The sequence below is a fragment of the Oncorhynchus nerka genome, linkage group LG17, assembly GCF_034236695.1.
Source record: "Oncorhynchus nerka isolate Pitt River linkage group LG17, Oner_Uvic_2.0, whole genome shotgun sequence".
Taxonomy (NCBI): Eukaryota; Metazoa; Chordata; class Actinopteri; order Salmoniformes; family Salmonidae; genus Oncorhynchus; species Oncorhynchus nerka.
Window position 1 is genome coordinate 41,505,659 of NC_088412.1, and position 23,762 is coordinate 41,529,420.

Here is a 23,762-nt window from a genome sequence, read left to right on the forward strand (position 1 = left end):
TGAGTTTAATGAATTTAAACCAAGGATCTAAAAGTTACTCTTGGGATCATTAACTCCTCTGTAAAATGTCTGCTGCTCCTCTAACCTCTAAATGACCCCTGACCTCTCACCTTATCCAGGCTGAGCTCCAGCAGGGGGTGGTTGGCAGTGGCCTGGAGGGCAGCCTCCATCTTGCCAATGAGGATGTGTCCCTCCAGGATCTGCTGCTGCAGGGCATGGAAGTCATCAACATGCCCCACAGTGTGGCGGCCATTACGGTTTGTAAAAGAGCCGTCTGGGGCTTGGCCCTCCAGAGAAGAATCAGTCTCATGGGGATCCAGTGTGGGGGAGAGAGGGGAAGCTGGGCTGAAGAGTCCAGTCTCTCGGGCAGGGGGAGAGAGAGCAGGGTCTGTGAGGAGGAGAGGAAGAGTGGAGAATCAGTGTTAGAGTTGGGGTAAATCTCAAATGGCATGGTGCCCTATTCCTTATTTAATGCACTACTACTTAGGCTCTGGGCAAAAGTATATACAGGCGGGAATAGGGTGCAATTTCGGACACTTAGTTATGTGCCAATAAATATGGTAGAATATGTGGTAACAATGGTAACCGTATCCCAGAATGCATGCAGCATAGCATTCCCTCGCTCTCACCGTGGATGAGCTCTCTTCACTCCAGGAGGGCATGCAGGTCCCTGGGGTCAAAGGGCGCAGACTCCGCTAAGTGTGACCCCTCTCCTGTATGTGTATTCTTGGGGATGCCACACACTCTGTGGTACATCTGGAGCTTATACTGTAGAGAGTGGATAAGGCCACGGCTCTCACACACCTGCTGCTCAAAGACATTCACCTCGTGCTGTAACCTGGGGACGCACACATAACATAGTTATAAGCACACACAAACACACACACACACTCACCCCTCCTACCTTTTGATGGCCTCCTGGTTGTTCCGCCTGTCCAGTTTCAGCCGGGTGATCTCCAGGGTCTGAGCTTCTGTAGCTTCCTGCCCTGCTCCAACCACCGCTTGGTCTCTAACTCTGCCTCCACACGGGCACGCCCTAACAGCAACGCTTCCCGCAGCTGTTCCACCTCCTTACTGATATCTAGGGGGAGGGTACAGAGGAACCCAGATACCAAGACAGAAATTACAAGGAATAAATCAAATCAAATCAAATTTGATTTGTCACATACACATGGTTAGCAGATGTTAATGCGAGTGTAGCGAAATGCTTGTGCTTCTAGTTCCGACAATGCAGTAATAACCAACAAGTAATCTAGCTAACCATTCCAACACTACTACCTTATAGACACAAGTGTAAGGGGATAAGAATATGTACATAAAGATATACAGTGCCTTGCGAAAGTATTCGGCCCCCTTGAACTTTGTGACCTTTTGCCACATTTCAGGCTTCAAACATAAAGATATAAAACTGTATTTTTTTGTGAAGAATCAACAACAAGTGGGACACAATCATGAAGTGGAACGACATTTATTGGATATTTCAAACTTTTTTAACAAATCAAAAACTGAAAAATTGGGCGATGGTTGTTTCCGTTTAGTTACTCTCATCTAATCTAAACTCAGCAACCAAGAAATAGCCCTTTTTCAGTACCCTGTCTTTCAAAGACAATTAGTAACAATCCAAATAACCACAGATCTTCATTGTAAAGGGTTTAAACATTGTTTCCCATGCTTGTTCAATGAACTATAAACAATTAATGAACATGCACCTGTGGAACGGTCGGTTAAGGCACTAATAGCTTACAGACGGAAGGCAATTAAGGTCACAGTTTTGAAAACTTAGGACACTAAAGAGGCCTTTCTACTGACTCTGAAAAACACCATAGATAGATGCCCAGGGTCCCTGCTCATCTGCGTGAACGTGCCTTAGGCATGCTGCAAGGAGGCATGAGGACTGCAGATGTGGCCAGGTCAATAAATTGCAATGTCCGTACTGTGAGACGCCTAAGACAGTGCTACAGGGAGACAGGACGGACAGCTGATTGTCTTCGCAGTGGCAGACCACTTGTAACAACACCTGCACAAGAACGGTACTTCCGAACATCACACCTACGTGACAGGTACAGGATGGCAACAACAACTGCCCAAGTTACACCAGGAATGCACAATCCCTCAATCAGTGCTCAGAATGTCTGCAATAGGCTGAGAGAGGCTGGACAAAGGCTTGTAAGCCTGATGTAAGGCACGTCCTCACCAGACATCACTGGCAACAACGTTGCCTATGGGCACAAACCCACCATTGCTGGACCAGACAGGACTGGCAAAAAGTGCTCTTCACTGACGAGTCGCGGTTTTGTCTCACCAGGGGTGATGGTCGGATTCATGTTTATCGTCGTAGGAATGAGCATTACACTGAGGCCTATACTCTGGAGCGGGATCGATTTTCAGGTGGAGGGTCTGTCATGTCCTGTGGCAGTGTGTCACAGCATCATCGGACTGAGCTTGCTATCATTGCAGGCAATCTCAACGCTGTGCGTTACAGGGAAGACATCCTCCTCCCTCGTGGTACCCTTCCTGCAGGCTCACCCTGACATGACCCTCCAGCATGACAATGCCACCAGCCATACTGCTTGTTCTGTGAGTGATTTCCTGCAAGATAGGAATATCAGTGTTCTGCCATGGCCAGCGAAGAGCCCGGATCTCAATCCCATTGAGCACGTCTGGGACCTGTTGGATCGGAGGGGGAGGGCTAGGGCCATTCCCCCCAGAAATGTCCGGGAACTTGCAGGTGCCTTGGTGGAAGAGTGGGGTAACATCTCACAGCAAGAACGGGCAAATCTGGTGCAGTTCATGAGGAGTAGATGCACTGTAGTACTTAATGCAGCTGGTGACCACACCAGATACTGACTGTTACTTTTGATTTTGACCCCCTCTTTGTTCAGGGACACATTATTCCATTTAACTAGGCTTACCCTTTTATCTGTGGATTAATTGTCGGAGTAGAGGACCTTGTGCATTTCAGGTAAAATAACAGCCAAATGTTTAAATCCCAGGACAAATTATCTAGCAACAGCAAGCTAGCTAGCTAAATTGCCATGAATGTTTCATGCGTTTTGACCTGTCCCCAAATTAACATTGTTGGTTCAGAGTTCATTTTGATATTTCAACCTTTGTGTCCTGATTGCCAAAATCAGGACACAATGAACATGCAAGCCCGGTCTAGTCAGCATGTAAAGCATACCTAGGCTTCCTCCTTCTTCTTGTGACATTCCAGCCCCCCTCTAAGTCACTGCTCAACATTAACATTACGTCACATCTCCCTTTCTGGAGAACCAAGGGTGGCCTGCCTTTGTCTCTTACCTCCCCCTTCTTTTCCTCTTTCAACCCTTACCTCCCCTTCTTTTCCTTTTTCAACTCTTACCTTCCCTTCTTTTCCTCTTTCAACCCTTACCTCCCCTTCTTTTCCTCGTTCAACCCTTACCTCCCCTTCTTTTCCTCTTTCAACCCTTACCTCCCCCTTCTTTTCCTCTTTCAACCCTTACCTCCCCTTCTTTTCCTCTTTCAACCCTTACCTCCCCCTTCTTTTCCTCTTTCAACCCTTACATCCCCCTTCTTTTCCTCTTTCAACCCTTACCCTCCCCTTCTTTTCCTCTTTCAACCCTTACCTCCCCCTCTTTTCCTCTTTCAACCCTTACCTTCCCTTCTTTTCCTCTTTCAACCCTTACCTCCCCTTCTTTTTTCTTCCCTCTTCGAGCAGTGGGAGAACGAGCAGCTCCACAGTCTGGAGGAGAGGGGCCGAGTGCTCCTCTCCCTGCAGTTCCTTCCCCCGCTAGATGAGGGCGATGGAGGAGGAGGGGGGCGGAGAGGAGAGGGGTTGTGTGTCGGGGTGCAGCGCTGTGCTCACCTGGCCGCCATGGACGTCAAACGTCTTCTCAGACCCTTACGTCAAAACGTAAGCGTGTGTCTGTCTGTGTGTGTGTGCCCATGTCAAAAATGATACAAATCAGACATGAGTTGTTACATCTAGTCATGAAGGAAATGCATTACAGCTACGGCTATATCTGTATGACTTAACCTCTGGATCAGTTAGCTATTTGATTTGGAATTTTAGGACCCCTTTATAGGTATCCCCCTGAAAATCTTTAAAAAAATATTTTACAAAATATTGAATTGAAAAAAAAAAAATCATAAGAAATAAAGTTTTGGAGGGTCTGTCCTATATCTAGGAGATTTTTTACACATATATTTAACACCTTATTTTTGTTGGCACAAAACTACCTCCACACTTCCATTCATTTGTATGGGTTACCTTCAGACGAGTCCCGCGACACGGAGATCACAATCGTGTTTATGAGAGTCTCATCTTTCCATAGAGGGGTCATTTAAATTTGTAGGCCAAACAGACACTACAGACGTTTTTGATGTCTCGCGGTCTGACAAACCAGACGCGGAAGGCTGACATAGGCGGATGCCGTGGATTGAAAACCTGATATGTCTAGTTTAAAATGACAGATTCTGGGTGGGGATTGTTTTATTATGTTACTTAGATTGACGCATGGGTGCGTCCGTAGACTCTTAAAGAAAAATACATTGCAGTGAATGTTAATCTCCTGGGGCTGTAAACGTACTACAGAGAAACCAAGGATCATGAAGAAGATAATAGACTGTTAGACGTCATTGAAGGAAGTTGTTGAGAGACTAGGGGCTGGATTCAATCTGTATCACTGAGGATCCTCATAAAAATGTAAAGGTGATTCCCGATTGAGTCGAAAAATGCAGCATTTACTGTGAATGTAGTCTCCGCGAATGCGGGAACATAGCCTTTAATTGTCAATCACACTATGAAGTGGATCTTCAGCACTAAGGATTGAATAGAGTCCTATAGTCTTGAGAAAACCCTCGCTGCCAAAACGTCAACACGAAACAATGATTTACAAGTGTAGACACAGCACACTAGAGGTGACTGACGACCGATCTTGACTATTGATTTTTTTTAAATTCTTAAACATCCGTTCTCCTTTCCATTATAATATCTTCATTCTGGCACTCAACAATGTCTGACTAGGAGGAGGAGGAGAGTTTTCCTTAAGCTTCAGGCATTCTTATTCAAGCCAAGCAGGAATTGAAGAAGCTGGAGATTGAGAGGACGTTATAAATGACAAATTAAAACAGTATAATATATCAAACGCAGCAAAGTCTTAGTGTCAAGAACACATCAATTACCAGCTGTAATTGAGAACAAATGCAGACAGAAGTAAAGTGTTCAAACCGTGTGGCTAGCAGCATTGAAAATCAAAAAGAGAGAGGAAGAGAGAACGAGAACGAAAACTGGGTTTTCAGATGAAAGGAGAGGAGAGTTGGAATAGGTTAAAGAGTGAAGCGAGAGGAGTGAATATGGGTAGGAGAGATGACCTGGGCCTAGATCCATTAGGATCCTTTCACCTTCTCCTAACTCCTTCCTTTTTGGCATTGGTCGGTCGGGAAATCAATACAACGGAAGCTTTTATTGTCCTGTTGGAAGGCTAGCTGTCAGCATCACCATGTTACTTGAATCTAGACCAACCCACTATCCAGTTCTATCAGATTTGAAAGCACCAGGGGAGATGGTCAGGGCTCACATCAACAGCATCCTCCCGGATACCTTAGACCCACTCCAATTCGCATACCGCCCCAACAGAGTTGAGAGTTTCAAGTTCCTTGGTGTCCACAAACACCAACAAACTATCATGGTCCAAACACACCAAAACAGTCGTGAAGAGGGCATGACAGCACCTTTTCCCCCTCAGGAGACTGAAAAGATTTGGCATGGGATCCTCAAATCCTCAAAAGGTTCTACAGCTGCACCACATAGACTGTTTTCTCTGCTACCGCATGGCAAGCGGTACCGGAGCACCAAGTCTAGGACCAAAAGACTCCTTAACAGCTTCTACCCCCAAGCTATAAGACTGCTGAACAATTAATCAAATGGCCACCGGACTATTTACATTGACACTGCTGCTACTCGCTGTTTATTATCTCTGTTTATTATCTCTGCATAGTCACTTCACCCCTACCTACATGTACAAATAACAAATTGTTTATAGCCTCGTTATTGTTACTTTACATTTTTACTTTAGTTTATTTGGTAAATATTTTCTTAAATCTTTCTTAACTGTTGGTTAAGGGCTTGTAAAAGTAAGCATTTCACTGTACACACTGCCACAGGCTCTGTCACACACACATACACAACACACACACACACAAAAACACAAAACACACAGACACAGACACACACACACACACACACACACCTGGTTCAAACGTGCGTCCATCTTCCTGATATTTTCCTTATCTTGTCTGTTTACACTTATAAGATCTGATCACAATCAGATAGCAATGCGTCTTTTAATCGTCTACACCTGTCTAAAAATGTGGGCACAATCCAAATGTGGACAGGATCAGGCCAAAGGACACATGTTAGCACCAGGTATAAATGGGGATGACTTGCCACAGGACAGAATGCACTTACCAGTATGTTTCTATGTCTATAAAGGTGATTCAAACCTACCTACCGTAACACACCACGGAAATGATGCATGCTGAATAAAAATCATATACAATACAAGGCTTGGATGTTGTTAAGCACAACTCCTTTATGCTATGGAATAGACTAGTGGTGGTGTAGATGATCCCTTCAAGTTAGATTAGAGTTTTTTTTAAATTATTTGAATCAGTTGAGTAGTGCTAAGGGCAAAAACCAAAATGTGCACCCCTTGGGGTCCCGAGGACGGAGTTTGTGAAACGCTGAGTTATAGATGGTGTCACGTTCTGACCTTTATTTCCTTTGTTTTGTCATTATTTAGTATGGTCAGGGCGTGAATTGGGTGGGCAGTCTATGTTTGTTTTTCTATGTTTTGGGGTATTTCTATGTTTCGGCCTAGTATGGTTCTCAATCAGAGGCAGGTGTCATTAGTTGTCTCTGATTGAGAATCATACTTAGGTAGCCTGGGTTTCACTGTGTGTTTGTGGGTGATTGTTCCTGTCTTTGTACCAGATGGGACTGTTTTAGGTTGTCTCACGTTTGTTGTTAGTTATCTCATGTGTAGTTTCTTTATAAATTAAAGAACATGAATAACCACCACGGTGCATTTTGGTCCGCTTCTCCGTCAATGGAAGAAATCCCTTACAGAATCACCCACCACAACTGGACCAAGCGGCGTGGTAAACAGCAGCTGCAGGAGAAGGAACAGCAACAGCAAGGTCAGGATTTCGGGACATGGGAGCAGAATCTGGACTACACAACTGGGGAGGAGATAGACAGGTGGGCGGTCGACCCAGGGAGAGTGCCGGAGCCCGCCTGTCCGGCGCTGCTGCCGGAGTCTCCCGCCTGTCCGGCGCTGCTGCCGGAGTCTCCCGCCTGTCCGGCGCTGCTGCCGGAGTCTCCCGCCTGTCCGGCGCTGCTGCCGGAGTCTCCCGCCTGTCCGGCGCTGCTGCCGGAGTCTCCCGCCTGTCCGGCGCTGCTGCCGGAGTCTCCCGCCTGTCCGGCGCTGCTGCCGGAGTCTGAGGCGCCAGAGCCCCTCAGCCCAGAGGCGGCAGAGCCCCTGCCCCTCTGTCCCGAGCCCCTGCCCCTCTGTCCCGAGCCCCTGCCCCTCTGTCCCGAGCTTCTGCTCCTCTGTCCCGAGCTTCTGCTCCTCTGTCCAGAGCTTCTGCTCCTCTGTCCAGTGGGGTCATTGAGAAGGGTGGCCATGGTTAGTAAGCCACGGAGGCGGACAATAAAGCGGACTAAGACAATGGTGAAGTGGGGTCCGCGTCCCGCGCCAGAGCCGCCACCGCGGACAGACGCCCACCCAGACCCTCCCCTATAGGTTAAGGTTTTGCGGCCGGAGTCCGCACCTTTGGGGGTACTGTCACGTTTTGACCTTAATTTCCTTTGTTTTGTCATTATTTAGTATGGTCAGGGTGTGAATTGGGTGGGCAGTCTGTTTGTTTTTCTATGTTTTGGGGTATTTCTATGTTTCGGCTTAGTATGGTTCTCAATCAGAGGCAGGTGTCATTAGTTGTCTCTGATTGAGAATCATACTTAGGTAGCCTGGGTTTCACTGTGTGTTTGTGGGTGATTGTTCCTGTCTTTGTGTTTGCACCAGATGGGACTGTTTTAGGTTTTCTCACGTTTGTTGTTTTTGTTAGTTATCTCGTGTAGTTTCTTTATAAATTAAAGAACACGAATAACCCCCACGCTGCATTTTGGTCCGCTTCTCCGTCAATTGAAGAAATCCCTTACAGATGGAGATGTTGGTCAGTGGGATGGGGAATGCGGTTCACGTTGCCTTACGGCCTCTTGTCACTAATGTTGACATTCACAACTCAACGTCATACTTCCAATTTTTTTTATGATTTCATCTGCACGTTTTAGTCTACGGGCTCTTTAACTTCTCTTGTTAAAGCTGATTTGATTGAATTCCATATCTTTTATGGTTATTTTAATAACAAATTGATATCTATGTTGGTAATAATATGCCTATGCTACACGAATACCAGCACACGAATATCTAACATCAGATATCCTGTTTGTATGGTTGACATTTGAACCCAAATGGAACCGTATTCCCTACATAATGCACTACTTTTGACCAAAGCCCTATTGGGCTTGGTCAAAAGTAGTGCACTACATGGGGAATAAGGGGCCATTTGGGACAAACACATTCACTGCATCCCAAACATAACATACACTGATATTATGAATACATAAATTCTTCCATGTGTTTGCATGATGCAACACAGAATTGACTAATACAAGTTATCCCCCTCCCTTATATAACTATCCCCTGCCCCAAAAAAGTATTTGATTAAAAAAAGATTATTACTTTATATATTGAGGTGTTTTCCCTGTATTGTTATTTTATGTCATGTTTTTGTCTCTTAATGCATGACTGAATGTGTCAATGTCGCTTTTTTACTGACGTTTCAATGGCTGTATTCGAATATCTTGTTCTGCTTTTAACAATTGTTCTTACATTTATATCAGGCAGGTGTTTTGTGTACAATATGAAAGTACATTTGGAATGCACTACTGTGTAAGTCTGACTTGGTTTCTATTTTGTGAAATGGCTTGGCTGAGGGAAATCCAGTACTCACTCAGTACTACTGAACAGTAAAATAGCTCACTCCTACCCCCTGGTGGTTCAATTTCGCATTTGAGTAATTTAGCAAACCCTCTGACCATGTTCAACGGTCCTTGCTATACTGCATCCTTCAGATATCCCAACTCTAACGTTAACTCATTGAAGTTGAAATGTACAATGGTTACGATTAGGTAAGTTGGGGACGTCCCAAGGATTCCGGATAGCATTAACCAATTTTCAACTGCCCAGAACAAGTATCAAGCAACAATCAATAAGACGCTGCTGTTTTTTGTGACAAACTTTTAAATTAAAGGCAACTGGAAACATGACTACAACAACACACGTTTAAAAATAATCCCATTTACTGTACATTAGGCTCTATCAGCACCACAATAAGTCTTGAAGTCTGAGCACTTGCTATCAGAGAACATGGTGAGAGACTAATAAAGGCATCCTAAGCTGGTTTGTGTTATCCAAAATGAAATTCTCAGATCGGTGCAGACACGGGGTGCTCCTTTTCCTGAAATGTTCCTATATCGTGACCTTATGACATATCCTGGGGTAAGGAATGTGTTTTTGGACTCCTAAACCACATGAGTAAAACTCCAGTCCTTTAGATTCTGCTCTGCAGTGTCTGGGTTTTGGTTCCTCCCTTCTACTTAATGAATCAGTGACTCTTATTGGACAAGTTCAAATAGTTTCAAGTGAACATGACCCCGGCTTTTCTTGCAGGTCTAGATACTAAAAATATTGCTTGACCCGACTGCGGCTCTCCAGGAATTGTGTTTGACACCAATGTCTTCAACCCATGGTTCATCCTCTGCAGTCTCTAAGGTCAGCAGGCTCCACCCCCAGAGTCACAAGCAGGAACTGGATCAATACTACAACACAGCAAAAGTCAATAACCTCCCTGTAACAGACTGAGGCTGCCCTTTGGACGGGCCGGTGCACAAACAGACATGCACTGCGCGCATACAGCAAAATAAAACACACGCACAATACACATTTTTAAAAAATCTACACACACACTTGCTGCTTGCTTAAGGTAGTCCATCACATCTGATGATGACTTCAACTACTGCTTGTGGGTTCGCTGATGACTGTATAATCAGATGCAGGATGCTCACTATCTGCCACAGACAAGAGCACACAAAGGCATGTCCCATTGAAGCTGGTGCAGCCATGGTCATACACTCTCCTCCATGTGTATTTGGACAGTGAAGCTATTTTTTTTTTTATGTGTCTCTATACTCCAGCATTTTGGATTTGAGATTTTCATACATATCGGTTTACCGTTTAGAAATGAAAGCATTTTTGTGGTATCCAATTGTGTTTCATTGCGGCAACTCCCCAACGGGCTCGGAAGAAGTGAGGATTGGACAAACACGCTGCTTCTTATACACACCCGGAAGTCAGCCGGGCCAACGGTGTTGGACGGGACACTGTTCGATTGACGACCCTAGTCAGCATGCAGGTGCCCAGTCCGCCATAAGACGACGCTAGAGCAAGATAAGACAAGGAATTGCATGCCAACCCTCCCCTCCCCTAACCCGGACAGTGCTAGGCCAATTGTGCACCACCCTTGGAACTCCCCGGTAACGTCAGGCTGTAGTGACGCCCCTCTGCACGTCAGGTGAAGTGCCTGAGCAGGACGCGCCACCTGGGAGCTCCGTTGCAAAGTACAATAAAGGCTTTATATAGCACTACTTAAAGGCTTTACAAATCATAAGTGTATGTCATAATCTAGAAATGGTCTATCAACTTACAATAAACCCTACAGTGGGAATTGTTACGTCACCCTTTATACACCATTTATAGTGTATAACATACGCTTATAGATTATATGTGAAGCATTTATATAGTGCTTATAAATCCTTTATGATTGCTATAAAAAAAGCCTTTATAGGTCGTACTGCTCTCATCCAATGACTGACGCATGAGTTCTGATGTGTTTGGTCAGCTTAGCCGCCTCACTGAAAGCCTTGCCACACAAGCTGCAGGTGTGGGCCGAGTCTCCGGCAGGCCGCAATCCATTATGAACACGCTGGTGCTTCCTACACGTGTAGGCGTCCTTGAAGCTCATGCCGCAGACAGGGCAGCCGTACAGACGCAGCTCCGTGTGAACACGCCGGTGGTTCCTCAGTGTGCCATCGTTGTTGAATCGCTTGCCACACAGTGCACAAACGTACGGCTTCTCCCCTGTGTGAATGCGGAGGTGGATCTTGAGGCGTGACCTGTGACTGAATATCTTACCACACTGAGGGCACGGGTGGGACCTCTGATCCCCCCTGTTGTTAGTTTGTTGTTGACCCCTGTTGTTTGTGGACCTGTTAATTTGTTGATGACACCTATTTGTTGATCTATTTGTTAGTTGTTGACGTCTGGTTTGACCCAGGTAGAACTGGGAGGTCAAGGGACCTACGGTACTGGTGGTGGTGGCGTCCCCAAAGTCTTGTTCTGGCCCTGTTGTTACACAACCATCGCTGCCAATCTGACGGAAAAAGCCATCTGGGATCATGGCAGCACTAGCTGATACCAGGTCAGTGGGGACGCCCGAGGCAGTGGAGGCACCATACCTGCTGCTCTCTGCAACCACTGACTCCAGGTCAGCGCTCAGGTCTGAGACAGTGTACCTGGTTTCAACAGTGGCTGATCCAGGGTCCGAACTGGGGTTTAGTTCACCATACCCCATCTGAGCAGATACTGACCCCAAGTCAGTAGGGCTAGTATCACTAGGCTCTGTTTTGATGCCCTCAGAGTTATAGTGTAAAACCACTCTGTCCACGGGGCATGATGTGCTGCTGAAGGGATTTACAGAGGGAAGGAGATGCTGGTCGTCTTCTTCGTCCAAGTCCCTTTTCACGGACGCTGAAGTCAATGGAGCTACTACTGGGGTGGTAGCCGATGTATCGGTCTGTTGTGAGGACAGGGTATGTGGAGAGTTACACAGACTCTTCCACTCGGTGCACTCTGTGGGTAGCTGGCTATGTGTGGCAGGCATCTCATCCTGGCTCATTACCATGTGGTTCTGGGTGTGTGTAGACTCAGGGTCTGGACCCTGGTCGGCGCTCCACTGGTGCTGCCCAGACACAGAGAGAGAAACAGGCCTGGTCGAGACTGGATGGACAGACGGACATACCGACAGACAGAAAAGAGAAACAAATCAGATTGATTAAGTTTAAACAACTACAGAAGCAACGACACAGACACGAGTTCTCGAGCATTCTGTAGGATGAGCTTGTTTGTGTAATCTGGTGATCTACAAGGCTTGAGACTCCCCAAATGCCCCATATCATAATCTTCTAGAAAAACCTGCATCACCTCCCCTTTATATGCACTCAGTGAAAGAATTGACAGGTGAAAACAGTATGGGCAGCAGAGGTCTTTTTTTTGTCTCAGATGAGTGCAAATAAAGTAGACGAGGAGAGGTCTGTTTTTTCAGACAATAGACAAAGAGCCATTTGCATCATCACCTGCTGAACACTCCGTTCCCGTGTCGAGTCCAACTTCTCGTAGCCTTCGTTTTAGGAGTTCATTCTCTCTCTTCGTCCGGGCAGTCTCCTCCTCGAATTCTGACACTGTCCCCCCAACAACCTCCAGTATCTCATCTACAGCCACCATTAACCGCTCGGTGAGGTAAGCATTCAAAAGCTGTAGTTTGGCCATTTTCTAGAAAATAGCCTCCCCAAAATCTTTGTTAAAATCCACTGAAAGCCTCCTAGTAACGACCCAAGCTAGATTGTTTTGTAAACACCTCGGCGAAAGCATTCACTTCCTATTTCTTTAACTCTCCTTGGTCATGTGATAAAAACGCTACCGTAATTCATGAAAAAGGGGAGGCAAGCTTTTTAAAGGGACTTTCTACTTAAAATCTGTTTGGTTTGCACCCTTATTACCTAGTATATTAATACATATCTTGAGTGAAGGTGATGTGAGTCAAGCATCTGGCATCTTCCTTTTGGAAATAAACAACCTGAAAGATGGTTCAATGTTAATACAAAATAAATACAGAATCAGACATGTGGTATTAATATTTAAATGACGGACTGATTTAATTCATGTTCACAAACACACACTCTTTAATCAAGCTGGAAACATCATCTAAGGTGACATTATCCATTTGTTTTCTACTGCACTGTTTTTATTAATTCCAATAAATATATTTAGGAAATATTCCTATGGCTAAAACACTTCAACGTTTCACAATCCATTCATGTCCTCCGGGGTTTGAAAAGGTGGAGCACATTGACCTCATGTGATGAGCTGCCCTGCATCAGTCAGGTGTGTGTTCAGGTGTACCCGCAGGCCGCTGGCCACAGTGAAGCTCTTGGGACACTGGACACAGCGATAGGGTTTCTCTCCAGAGTGAGTCCGTTTGTGCTTTTTCATGGTGTCTCCGTCGCTGAAAGTCCTGTGGCAGTAGGGGCAGCTGTAGGGTCTCTCACCGGTGTGGATCCTATAATATATAAGAAAGAATAAATAAAATAAATATATCTATACTACTGTTCAAAAGTTTGGGGTCACTTAGAAATGTCCTTGTTTTTGAAAGAAAAGCACATTTTTTGTCCATTAAAATAACATCAAATTGGTCAGAAATACAGTGTAGATATTGTTATTGTTGTAAATGACTATTGTAGCTGGAAACAGCAGTTTTTTATGGCATATTTACATAGGCGTAGAGGTCCATTATCAGCAACCATCACTCCTGTGTTCCAATGGCACTTTGTGTAAGCTAATCCAAGTTCATAATTTTAAAAGGCTAATTGATCATTAGAAAACCCTTTTGCAATTATGTTTCAGCACAGCTGAAAACTTTTGTTCTAATTAAAAAAGCAATGAAACTGGCCTTCTTTAGACTTGTTGAGTATCTGGAGTATCAGCATTTGTAGGTTCGATTACAGGATCCAAATGGCCAGAAACAACGACCTTTCTTCTGAAACTCGTCAGTCTATTCTTGTTCTGAGAAATTAAGGCTATTCCAAGAAACTGAAGATCTCGTACAACGCTGTGTACTACTCCCTTCACAGAACATCGCATTCTGGCTCTAACCAGAATAAACAGTGGGTGCACAACTGAAAAAGAGGACAAGTACATTAGAGTGTCTAGTTTGAGAAACAGACACCTCACAAGTCCTCAACTGGCAGCTTCATTAAATAGTACCAGCAAAACACCAGTCTCAACGTCAACAGTGAAGAGGTGACTCCGGGATGCTGGCCTTCTAGGCAGAGTTGCAAAGAAAAGGCCATATCTCAGACTGGCCAATAAAAATAAAATATTAAGATGGGCAAAAGAACAGACACTGGACAGAGGAAGATTGGAAAAAAAGTGTTATGGCCAGACAAATCTAAGTTTGAGGTGTTCGGAGCATAAAGAAGAACATTCGTGAGACGCAGAAAAAATTAAAAGATGCTGGAGGAGTGCTTGACGCCATCTGTCAAGCATGGCGGAGGCAATGTGATTGGCTGGGGGTGCTTTGGTTGTAAAGTGGGAGATTTTTACAGGGTAGAAGGGATCTTGAAGAAGGAAGGCTATCACTCCATTTTGCAACGCCATGCCATACTCCCTAAATCTTTCTCAGATTATTACCAATCCCACAAGGTATGACTCCAAACACCCAGAAAAGGCTACTCACCTTGATGTTATCCTCACAAATAATCCTGATAGGTATCAGTCTGGTGTTTCCTGTTTTACAGCCTGTGTTTGTAATGGCTGCTCAGTGAAACAACCTGTCCTGATTTGTCATAGACCCTTGCTAAAAAAATGTTAATGAAGCAAGCCTTCCTTCATGAACTGGCCTCTGTAAAATGGTATAGAATCAGCTTGGTCCCCCTCTGTCGAAGACGTCTGGACATAATTTTTGGATCTTTTCAGTGATATTGTTAACAAACACACCCCTATAAAGAAAATGAGAATTAAAAACAGGTTCAGCCCATGATTCGACCGTGACCTTGCAGAGTTACTCCACCTCAAGAATTGCATTTGGCGAAAGGCTCAGCACATGTATACTCAGGCTGGCTGGCTATCTTTCAGGCAAATGAGAATTAAGTGCACTCAGGCTATCCGTGCTGTTATTTTTATTGACTTGGCCAAAGCTTTGACCATTCCATTCTTGTGGGCCGACTAAGTAGTATTGGTGTCTCTGAGGGGTCTTTGGCCTGGTTTGCTAACTACCACTCTCAAAGAGTGCAGTGTATAAAAAGTCATAAAATCTGTCTCAGCCACTGCCTGTCACCAAGGGAGTACCCTAAGGCTCGATCCTAGGCCCCATGCTCTTCTCAAATTTACATCAGCAACATAGCTCAGGCAGTAGAAAGCTCTCTCATCCATTTATATGCAGATGATAGCTGGCCCCTCCCCGGATTTTATGTTAAATGCTCTACAATGCTTTCTTAGTGTCCAACAAACTCTCTCTACCCTTAACCTTGTTCTGAACACCTCCAAAGCAAAGGTCATGTGGTTTGGTAAGAATGCCCCTCCTCCCACAGGTGTTATTACTACCTCTGAGGATTTAGAGCTTGAGGTAGTCACCTCATACAAGTACTTGGGAGTATGGCTAGACGGTGCACTGTCCTTCTCTTAGCACATATCAAAGCTGCGGTCTAAAGTTAAATCTAGACTTTGTTTCCTCTATCGTAATTACTCCTCTTTCTCCCCAGCTGCCAAACTGACCCTGATTCAGATGACCATCCTACCCATGCTAGATTACGGAGATGTAATTTATAGATCGGCAGGTAAGGGTGCTCTCGAGCGGCTAGATGTTCTTTACCATTCGGCCATCAGATTTGCCACCAATGCTCCTTGTTGGACACATCACCTCACACTATACTCCTGTAAACGGGTCATCTCTGTATACCCGTCGCAAGAGCCACTGGTTGATGCTTATTTATAAAAACCTCTTATGCCTCACTCCCCCCTATCTGAGATATTTACTGCAGCCCTCATCCTCGACATACAACACCTGTTCTGCCAGTCACATTCTGTTAAAGGTCCCCAAAGCACACATCTCTGGGTCGTTCCTCTTTTCAGTTCGCTGCAGCTAGCGACTGGAACGAGCTGCAACAAACACTCAAACTGGACAGTTTTATCTCAATCTCTTCATTCAAAGACTCAATCATGGACACTCTTACTGACAGTTGTGGCTGCTTTGTGTGATGTATTGTTGTCTCTTCCCTCTTTCCCTTTGTGCTGTTATCTGTGCCCAATAATGTTTGTACCATGTTTTGTGCTGCTTCCATGTTGTTCTGTCGTGTTGCTGCCTTGCTATGTTGTTGTCTTTAGGTCTCTCTTTATGTAGTGTTGTCTCTCTTGTTGTAATGTGTGTTTTGTCCTATAATTATTGTATTAAAACAATATATATATATATTTTATCCCAGGCCCTGTCCCCGCAGGAGGCCTTTTGGTAGGTCATCATTGTAAATAAGAATTTGTTCATAACTAACATGCCTAGTTAAACAAAGGTTAAATAAAATTAAAATAAATAAAAACCTGTGGACGACGCTTGATTGGAGACATTGTCCTCCTAAAACAGGACAATGACCCAAAGCACAGCTCCAAGTTATACAATAACTATTTAGGGAAGAAGCAGTCAGCTGGTATTCTGTCTATAACAGAGTGGCCAGCACAGTCACCGGATCTCAAGCCTATGGAGCTGAGAAGTGCCCATCAAGCCAATCCAACTTGTGTGAGGTGCTTCAGGAAGCATGGGGTGAAATCTCTTCAGATTACCTCAACAAATTGACTAACTACACTCAGCAAAAAAAGAAACACTGTCTCACTGTCAACTGTGTTTATTTTCAGCAAACGTAACGTGTAAATATTTGTATGAACATAAGATTCAACAACAGACAAACTGAAGAAGTTCCACAGACATGTGGTGAACAGAAATGGATTAATGTGTCCCTGAACAAAGGGGGGTCAAAATCAAAAGTAACAGTCAGTATCTGGTGTGGCCACCAGCTGCATTAAGTACTGCAGTGCATCTCCTCCTCATGGACTGCACCAGATTTGCCAGTTCTTGCTGTGAGATGTTACTTCACTCTTCCACCAAGACACCTGCAAGTTCCCAGACATTTCTCAGGGGGGGAATGGCCCTTGCCTTCACCCTCCGATCCAACAGGTCCCAGACGTGCTCAATGGGATTGAGATCCAGGCTCTTCGCTGGCCATGGCAGAACACTGACATTCCTGTCTTGCAGGGAATCATGCACAGAACGAGCAGTATGGCTGGTGGCATTGTCATGCTGGAGGTTCATGTCAGGATGAGCCTGCAGGAAGGTTACCACAAGGGAGGAGGATGTCTTCCCTGTAACGCACAGCGTTGAGATTGCCTGTAATGACAACAAGCTCAGTCCGATAATGCTGTGACACACCGCCCCAGACCACGACGGACCCTCCACCTCCAAATCGATCCCACTCCAGAGTACAGGCCTCGGTGTAACGCTCATTCCTTCAACGATAAACGCGAATCCGACCATCACCCCTGCTGAGACAAAACCGCAACTCGTCAGTGAAGAGCACTTTTTTCCAGTCCTGTCTGGTCCAGCCATGGTGGGTTTGTGCCCATAGGCGACATTGTTGCCGGTGATGTCTGGTAAGAACCTGCCTTACAAGCCCCCAGTCCAGCCTCTCTCAGCCTATTGCGGACAGTCTGAGCACTGATGGATGGATTGTGCGTTCCTGGTGTAACTCGGGCAGTTGTTGTTGCCATCCTGTACCTGTCCCGCAGGTGTGATGTTCGGATGTACCGATCCTGTGCAGGTGTTATTACACATGGTCTGCCACTGCGAGGACGATCAGCTGTCCGTCCTGTCTCCCTGTAGTGCTGTCTTAGACGTCTCACAGTACGGACATTGCAATTTATTGCCCTGGCCACATCTGCAGTCCTCATGCCTCCTTGCAGCATGCCTAAGGCAGGTTCACACAGATGAGCAGGGTCCCTGGGCATCTGTCTTTCAGTGTTTTTCAGAGTCAGTAGAAAGTCCTGTTTAGTGTCCTATGTTTTCATAACTGTAACCTTAATTGCCTACCATCTGTAAGCTGTTAGTGTCTTAACAACCGTTCCACAGGTGTTTATGGTTCATTGAACAAGCATGGGAAACAGTGTTTAAACCCTTTACAATGAAGATCTGTGAAGTTATTTGGATTTTTACAAATGATCATTTTTTTGCTGAGTTTAGAATGCCAAAGGTTGTAATTGCTGCAAATGGAGGATTCTTTGACTAAAGCAAAGTTTGAAGGACACTTTTTTGTTTCAATTAAAAATCATTATTTATAACCTTGTCAACATCTTGACTATATTTCCTATTCATTTTGCAACTCATTTCATGTATGTTTTCATGGAAAACAAGGACATTTCTAAGTGACCCCAAACTTTTGAATGGTAGTGTATATTATAATAATAATAATATATATATAGAAATGGAGTGGAGAGACTTTAACCCAACACCTAGCAGCCTTGTCAAGAGGTTTGGATTTTTGGGTGTAACAGGTGTTGGATGTAAAAGGTGTTGGATTGAGTGTAAAAGGTGTTGGATTGAGTGTAAAAGGTGTTGGATTGAGTGTAAAAGGTGTTGGATTGAGTGTAAAAGGTGTTGGATTGACAGTCACTGGTCAGGGCTAGCGCCTAAATTCCCTACAATATACAGTGAGCTACCAAACTATTAGGACAGCGACACATTTTTTGTTGTTTTGGCTCTGTACTGCACTTGGGATTTAAAATGACACAATGACTGAGGTTAAAGTGTAGACTGTCAGCTTTTAATTAGAGGGTATTTTCATCCATATTGGGTGAACCGTTCAGAAATTACAGCAGTTTTTGTACATAGTCCACCAAAAGTATTGGGACAAATTCACTTATATGTCTATTAAAGTAGTCAAAAGTTTAGTATTTGTACCCATATTCCTAGCACGGAATGATTACAGCAGTTGGATGCATTTGCTGTTTGTTTTGGTTGTGTTTCAGATGATTTTGTGCTGAATAGAAATGAATGGTAATGTATTGTCGTTTTGGAGTCACTTTTATTGTAAATAAGAATATAATATGTTTCTAAACGCTTCTACATTAATGTGGATGCTACCATGATTACAGCTATTCACAATTCACTCAGGACTAATAAAGTTGGACATTTTTGCCTTTGTCCCATGGCAAAATGAGTAGAATTCATGTGGATGCTACCATGATTACGAATAGTCCTGAATGAATCGTGAATGATGATGAGCAAGAAAGTTGAGACGCACAAATATTATACCCCCGCAAAATGCTAACCTCCCCTGTTATTGTGATGTTGAGAGGTTAGCATGTCTTGGGGGTATAATATTTGTGCGTCTCAACTTTCTTGCTCATCATCATTCACGATTCATTCAGGACTATTCGTAATCATGGTAGCATCCACATGAATTCTACTCATTTTGCCATGGGACAAAGGCAAAAATGTCAAATTTTATTAGTCCTGTGAATAGCTGTAATCATGGTAGCATCCACATGAATTCTACTCATTTTGCCATGGGACAAAGGCAAAAATGTTTCCAGTTTTACAGCAAATTTTCTTCAATTCTACCCCTATTGCCATGTGATGAAGATAATTGTTTTCAGTTTTAAAGTAAATTTCCTGTAATTATACACAATTTCCCATGACTTATGCAATGTTAATGATATCTGAGTGAGAGTGACTAACAAAATCAATGGGGGCCACCTGGAGTTCAGGGCCCCTGGGCATGTGCCCTGCGTGCACGGTCGGTAGTTGGCCATGAAGTTTTTATAGCTGGCTAGACTAACTTACCAATCTAAAAATAGTTATCTGACATGGCTAATTGAGTGATTGTCAGTGATGACAAAACAAGAGAAAAATGGCTGATGCATAACCAAATTGCTGATGCATAACCTAGTGTATTCTACTATTCTAACTCTTAATAGTAAGTTGAGACCGCAACTGCGGTACTTATGCCTGGAGCCGGCCCTGGTGATAGGGATAAACCAGGTAATCAACATTCAATGGAGGACAAGTTGTCATAGGCCAACAACCTATATAGGCCATACCTGCCCAATACCCAGGCCCCAGCCACAGAGTCGGTACTACGTTTTTATGTGAAGATAGACGGCTGTTTAGAAACATATTCTATTCTTGTTGACCAAAAAAATGCATTGACTCCAAAATTACACAATGCATTATTTACCATTCAATTCTATTGGGCACAAAATAATCTGAAAAGAAAATGAAAACAGCAAATGCATCCAACAAGCTTGATGTAATCATTGCGTGCCCTGGAATATGAGACCAAATACTCAACTTTTATCTACTTTAACACACATAAGTGAATTCATCCCAACTTAAAATGGGGACTATGTACAAAAAGTGTTCTAATTTCTAAATAGTTCACCCAATATGAATGAAAATACACTTCAATTAACGCTGTCAGTCTGCAGTTGAATGTCATAGTTATTGTATTACTTCAAATCCAACGTGCTGCAGTACAGAGGCCAAAAATAACTAAATGTGTCACTGTCCCAATACTTTTGGAGCTCACTGCATAATAATACAATATAATAATGTGTGCCAACCTCAGGTGTCGTCTCAGGTTGCCTCTCTGGGTAAAGCTTTTGGAGCACCAGGAGCAGCGGTGGGGCCTCTCCCCCGTGTGGATACGGTGGTGGCGCCGCAGGTCAGCCGACTGGGCGAAGGACTTACAGCACCAGTCACAGGCGTAGGGCTTCTTGTACTGGAGGTGGAGGTGGAGGCTGGCCGCCTGGCTGAAACTCTCCCCACATCGGGTGCAGCGGTGTGGGCGCCCCTCCTGGTGGTCGGTGGGGGTGAAGTTGTTACTCTCGTTATATGGCAACACCTGGTCCTTGGACCCAGGATCTGTTTCATATGTTTGCTGGTCATGTACAGGTGTGTTATGGAGCTCTGAGATGTCCATATCCGGAAGGTCTTTGAAGCCAGCGTCGCCTGAGAGTTCATGGTTGTGGGGTAGTAGTGTTATAGGAAGACCTGTGTAGCCTGAACTGGATTGAGGTTCATGGTTGGTAAGGTTCACTGTGACGTCGCATTCCTTGGGTTCCATTTTGATCCGTCCCTGGTTTGAGTCGATGGGAGAGGACCTCTTTCTCTCTGTCCTAAGGACTGGCATTTCAGCCTTGGCTGCTCCAGTTGTTGTGGCACAGTGGGCATTGGAGGAGAACAAAGATGGTGCCAAGGACGAGGTGTTTCCAAAACCCTTGGCTTCTGGGTCTGAGTTGTGCTCCGTCTTTGGGACTGGACTGGACTTCTCTTCTACTCGGACCGTTTCAGTGTGTTCCTGGTTTGGTCCTGTGAGACCCCCATCCTTACCCAACACTACCTGGCTCTGTGTCTGTAGCCCTCGTCTGTTGACCTGGCTCTGCTGCAGGGGCTCTGGGTCCTGTTCCTGCCTGGAGCTCCACTCTTGCTCACAAAGCTGCTGCTGCTGCCCAGAGAGAGAAAGGCTGGTGGATCCTGCTTAGAAAGAGGGTGCAAAGACAAAGTGCTGTCACTAAATAAGTAAGAAATTGAGTAAATATGTATGACATTGTAATGAATCATGAACTACTATTAGTTGTTCATGTTTGCTGCTAGGGGAATTCGGGCACTTCTCGCGAGCCAACGTAACGTTGCTGTCAATCGTCAACAGACAGACGTCACCCAATGTAGCTAGCTCGTTGACAGTTTGCCAACTAATTTCTGCATGATCATTAAATTAGCATAATCCAACAAATCCGACTAAATGTTCTTACGCCAGTCTGTCTCCGCCAAGAGTAAGATGTCCCGGAGCTGTCGCCGAAGGCTTTCATTTTCTCTCTTAGCGCTTTCATTCTCTCTCTTCGTCCTAGACGTCTCTTCTCGGTACTCGGCCACTGTGTCCCCGACCACGTCCAGAATCTCCCGCACCACTACCGTTAAACGTTCTGTCAGGTAGGCATTCAACAGTTGAAGTTTTGTCATTTTAAAGACATAAAATACTGCAGGATAATGTCCCGTCTCTCTCTCAGCTGATGTTGTGATTTTACTCTTCGTTTGTTGGTAGTTGGGTTAATCGGAAGTGTGTATGTTGTTTTATCGCCACCTGCTGTTTGGGAGGTGAAATTGCTGTCTTGTTTATGTTGAGCCACAAGGGGGCAGTGCAACCCTGTATAATTTCCTCTGCATCAGTAGTTTTATAACATGAACCCTCAATCCTGGTCCATCCCAACAACATCTGATTCAACTACTCAACTAATTTATCATTCAGCCCTTAATCAAAGTGTTAGGCCTATGAACAGAAGACCAAACACAAAAAGACTAAACAGACAGACCTAAGTGAAGTCAGCAGATGTTCTGGAATATGTTCTAGGATTCATCCAATGGCATTGAGGAGTATACCACCTCAGTCACCTGCTTCATCAATAAGTCCATCAACCTCATCATCCCCACAGTGACCATACGTACATATCCCAACCAGAAGCCATGGATTACAGGCAACATCCGCTCCGAGCTAAAGGCTAGAGCTGCCACATTCAAGGAGCAGGACATTAAACCGGACTAACCATCAAACAGGTAAAGCGTCAACACAGGACTAAGATTGAATCCTACTACACCGGCTCTGACGCTTGTCGGATGTGGCAGGGCTTGCAAACTATTATGGACTACAAAGGGAAACAAAGCTGCGAGCTGCCCAGTGACGTTAGCCTACCAGACGGGCTAAATGCCTTTTATGCTCGCTTCGAGGGAAGCAACACTGAAGTATGCATGAGAGCACCAGCTGTTCCGGACAACTGTGTGATCACTCTCTCCGTAGCCGATTTGAGCAAGACCTTTAAACAGGTCAACATTCACAAGGCCGTAGGGCCAGACGGATTAGCAGGGTGTGTACTCAGAGCATGTGCGGAGCAACTGGCAAATGTCTTCACTGACATTTTCAAACTCTCCCTGACCGAGTCTGTAATACCTACATGTTTCAAGCAGACCACCATAGTCCCTGTGCCCAAGAAAGTGAAGGTAAGCTGCCTAAATGACTACCACCCTGTAGCACTCACGTCAGTAGCCATGCAGTTCTTTGAAAGGCTGGTCATGACTCACATCAACACCATCATCCCGGAAACCCTAGACCCACTCCAATTTGCATACCACCTCAACAGATCCGAAGATGATGCAATCTCAATCTCCCCCATTCACACCGACTGGGCTGTAGTTCCCCGGTGTCCACATCACCAACAAACTATTATGGTCAAAACACACCAAGACAGTCGTGAAGAGGGCACGACAACGCCTTTTCCCCCTCAGGAGACTGAAAAGATTTGGCATGATTCCCCAGATCCTCAAAAAGTTCTACAGCTGCACCATCGCCTGGTATGGCCGCCTGGTATGGCAACTACAGAGGGTAGTGCATACTGCCCAGTACATCACTGGGGCCAAGCTTCCTGCCATCCAGGACCTATATACTAGGCGGTGTCAGAGGAAGGTGCAAAAAATTGTCAAAGACTCCAGTCAACCAAGTCATAGACTGTTCTCTCTGCTAGCGCACGGCAAATGATACGCCAAGTCTAGGTCCAAACAGCTTCTACCCCTAAGCCAAAAGACTGCTGAACAATTAATCAAACTGCCACCTGGAATATTTGCATTAACCCGCCCCCACCTTTGTTTTTACACTGCTGCTACTCGCTGTTTATTATCTATGCATAGTCACTTTACCCCTACCTACATTTACCCCTACCCTACCTACATGTACAAAT

At 44.9% G+C, this 23,762-nt stretch overlaps 2 protein-coding genes across 2 annotated transcripts; both read right to left on the reverse strand.

The window, feature by feature from the left end:
* Positions 1-9,321: 9,321 nt before the first annotated feature.
* Positions 9,322-12,813, reverse strand: LOC115145517 (sal-like protein 1). Its single transcript, XM_029687047.2, has 2 exons — positions 12,515-12,813; positions 9,322-12,158 (listed from the first exon to the last, which is right to left on the reverse strand). Exons 1-2 carry the CDS (start codon positions 12,705-12,707, stop codon positions 10,960-10,962), a joined length of 1,392 nt encoding a protein of 463 aa, XP_029542907.1. The 5' UTR covers positions 12,708-12,813; the 3' UTR covers positions 9,322-10,959.
* A 255-nt stretch (positions 12,814-13,068) lies between these two features.
* LOC115145263 (zinc finger protein 239-like) lies at positions 13,069-22,090 on the reverse strand. Its single transcript, XM_029686698.2, has 3 exons — positions 21,789-22,090; positions 20,598-21,510; positions 13,069-13,497 (listed from the first exon to the last, which is right to left on the reverse strand). The coding sequence occupies exons 1-3, from the start codon at positions 21,994-21,996 to the stop codon at positions 13,293-13,295; spliced, it is 1,326 nt and encodes a 441-aa protein (XP_029542558.2). The 5' UTR covers positions 21,997-22,090; the 3' UTR covers positions 13,069-13,292.
* Positions 22,091-23,762: the final 1,672 nt, after the last annotated feature.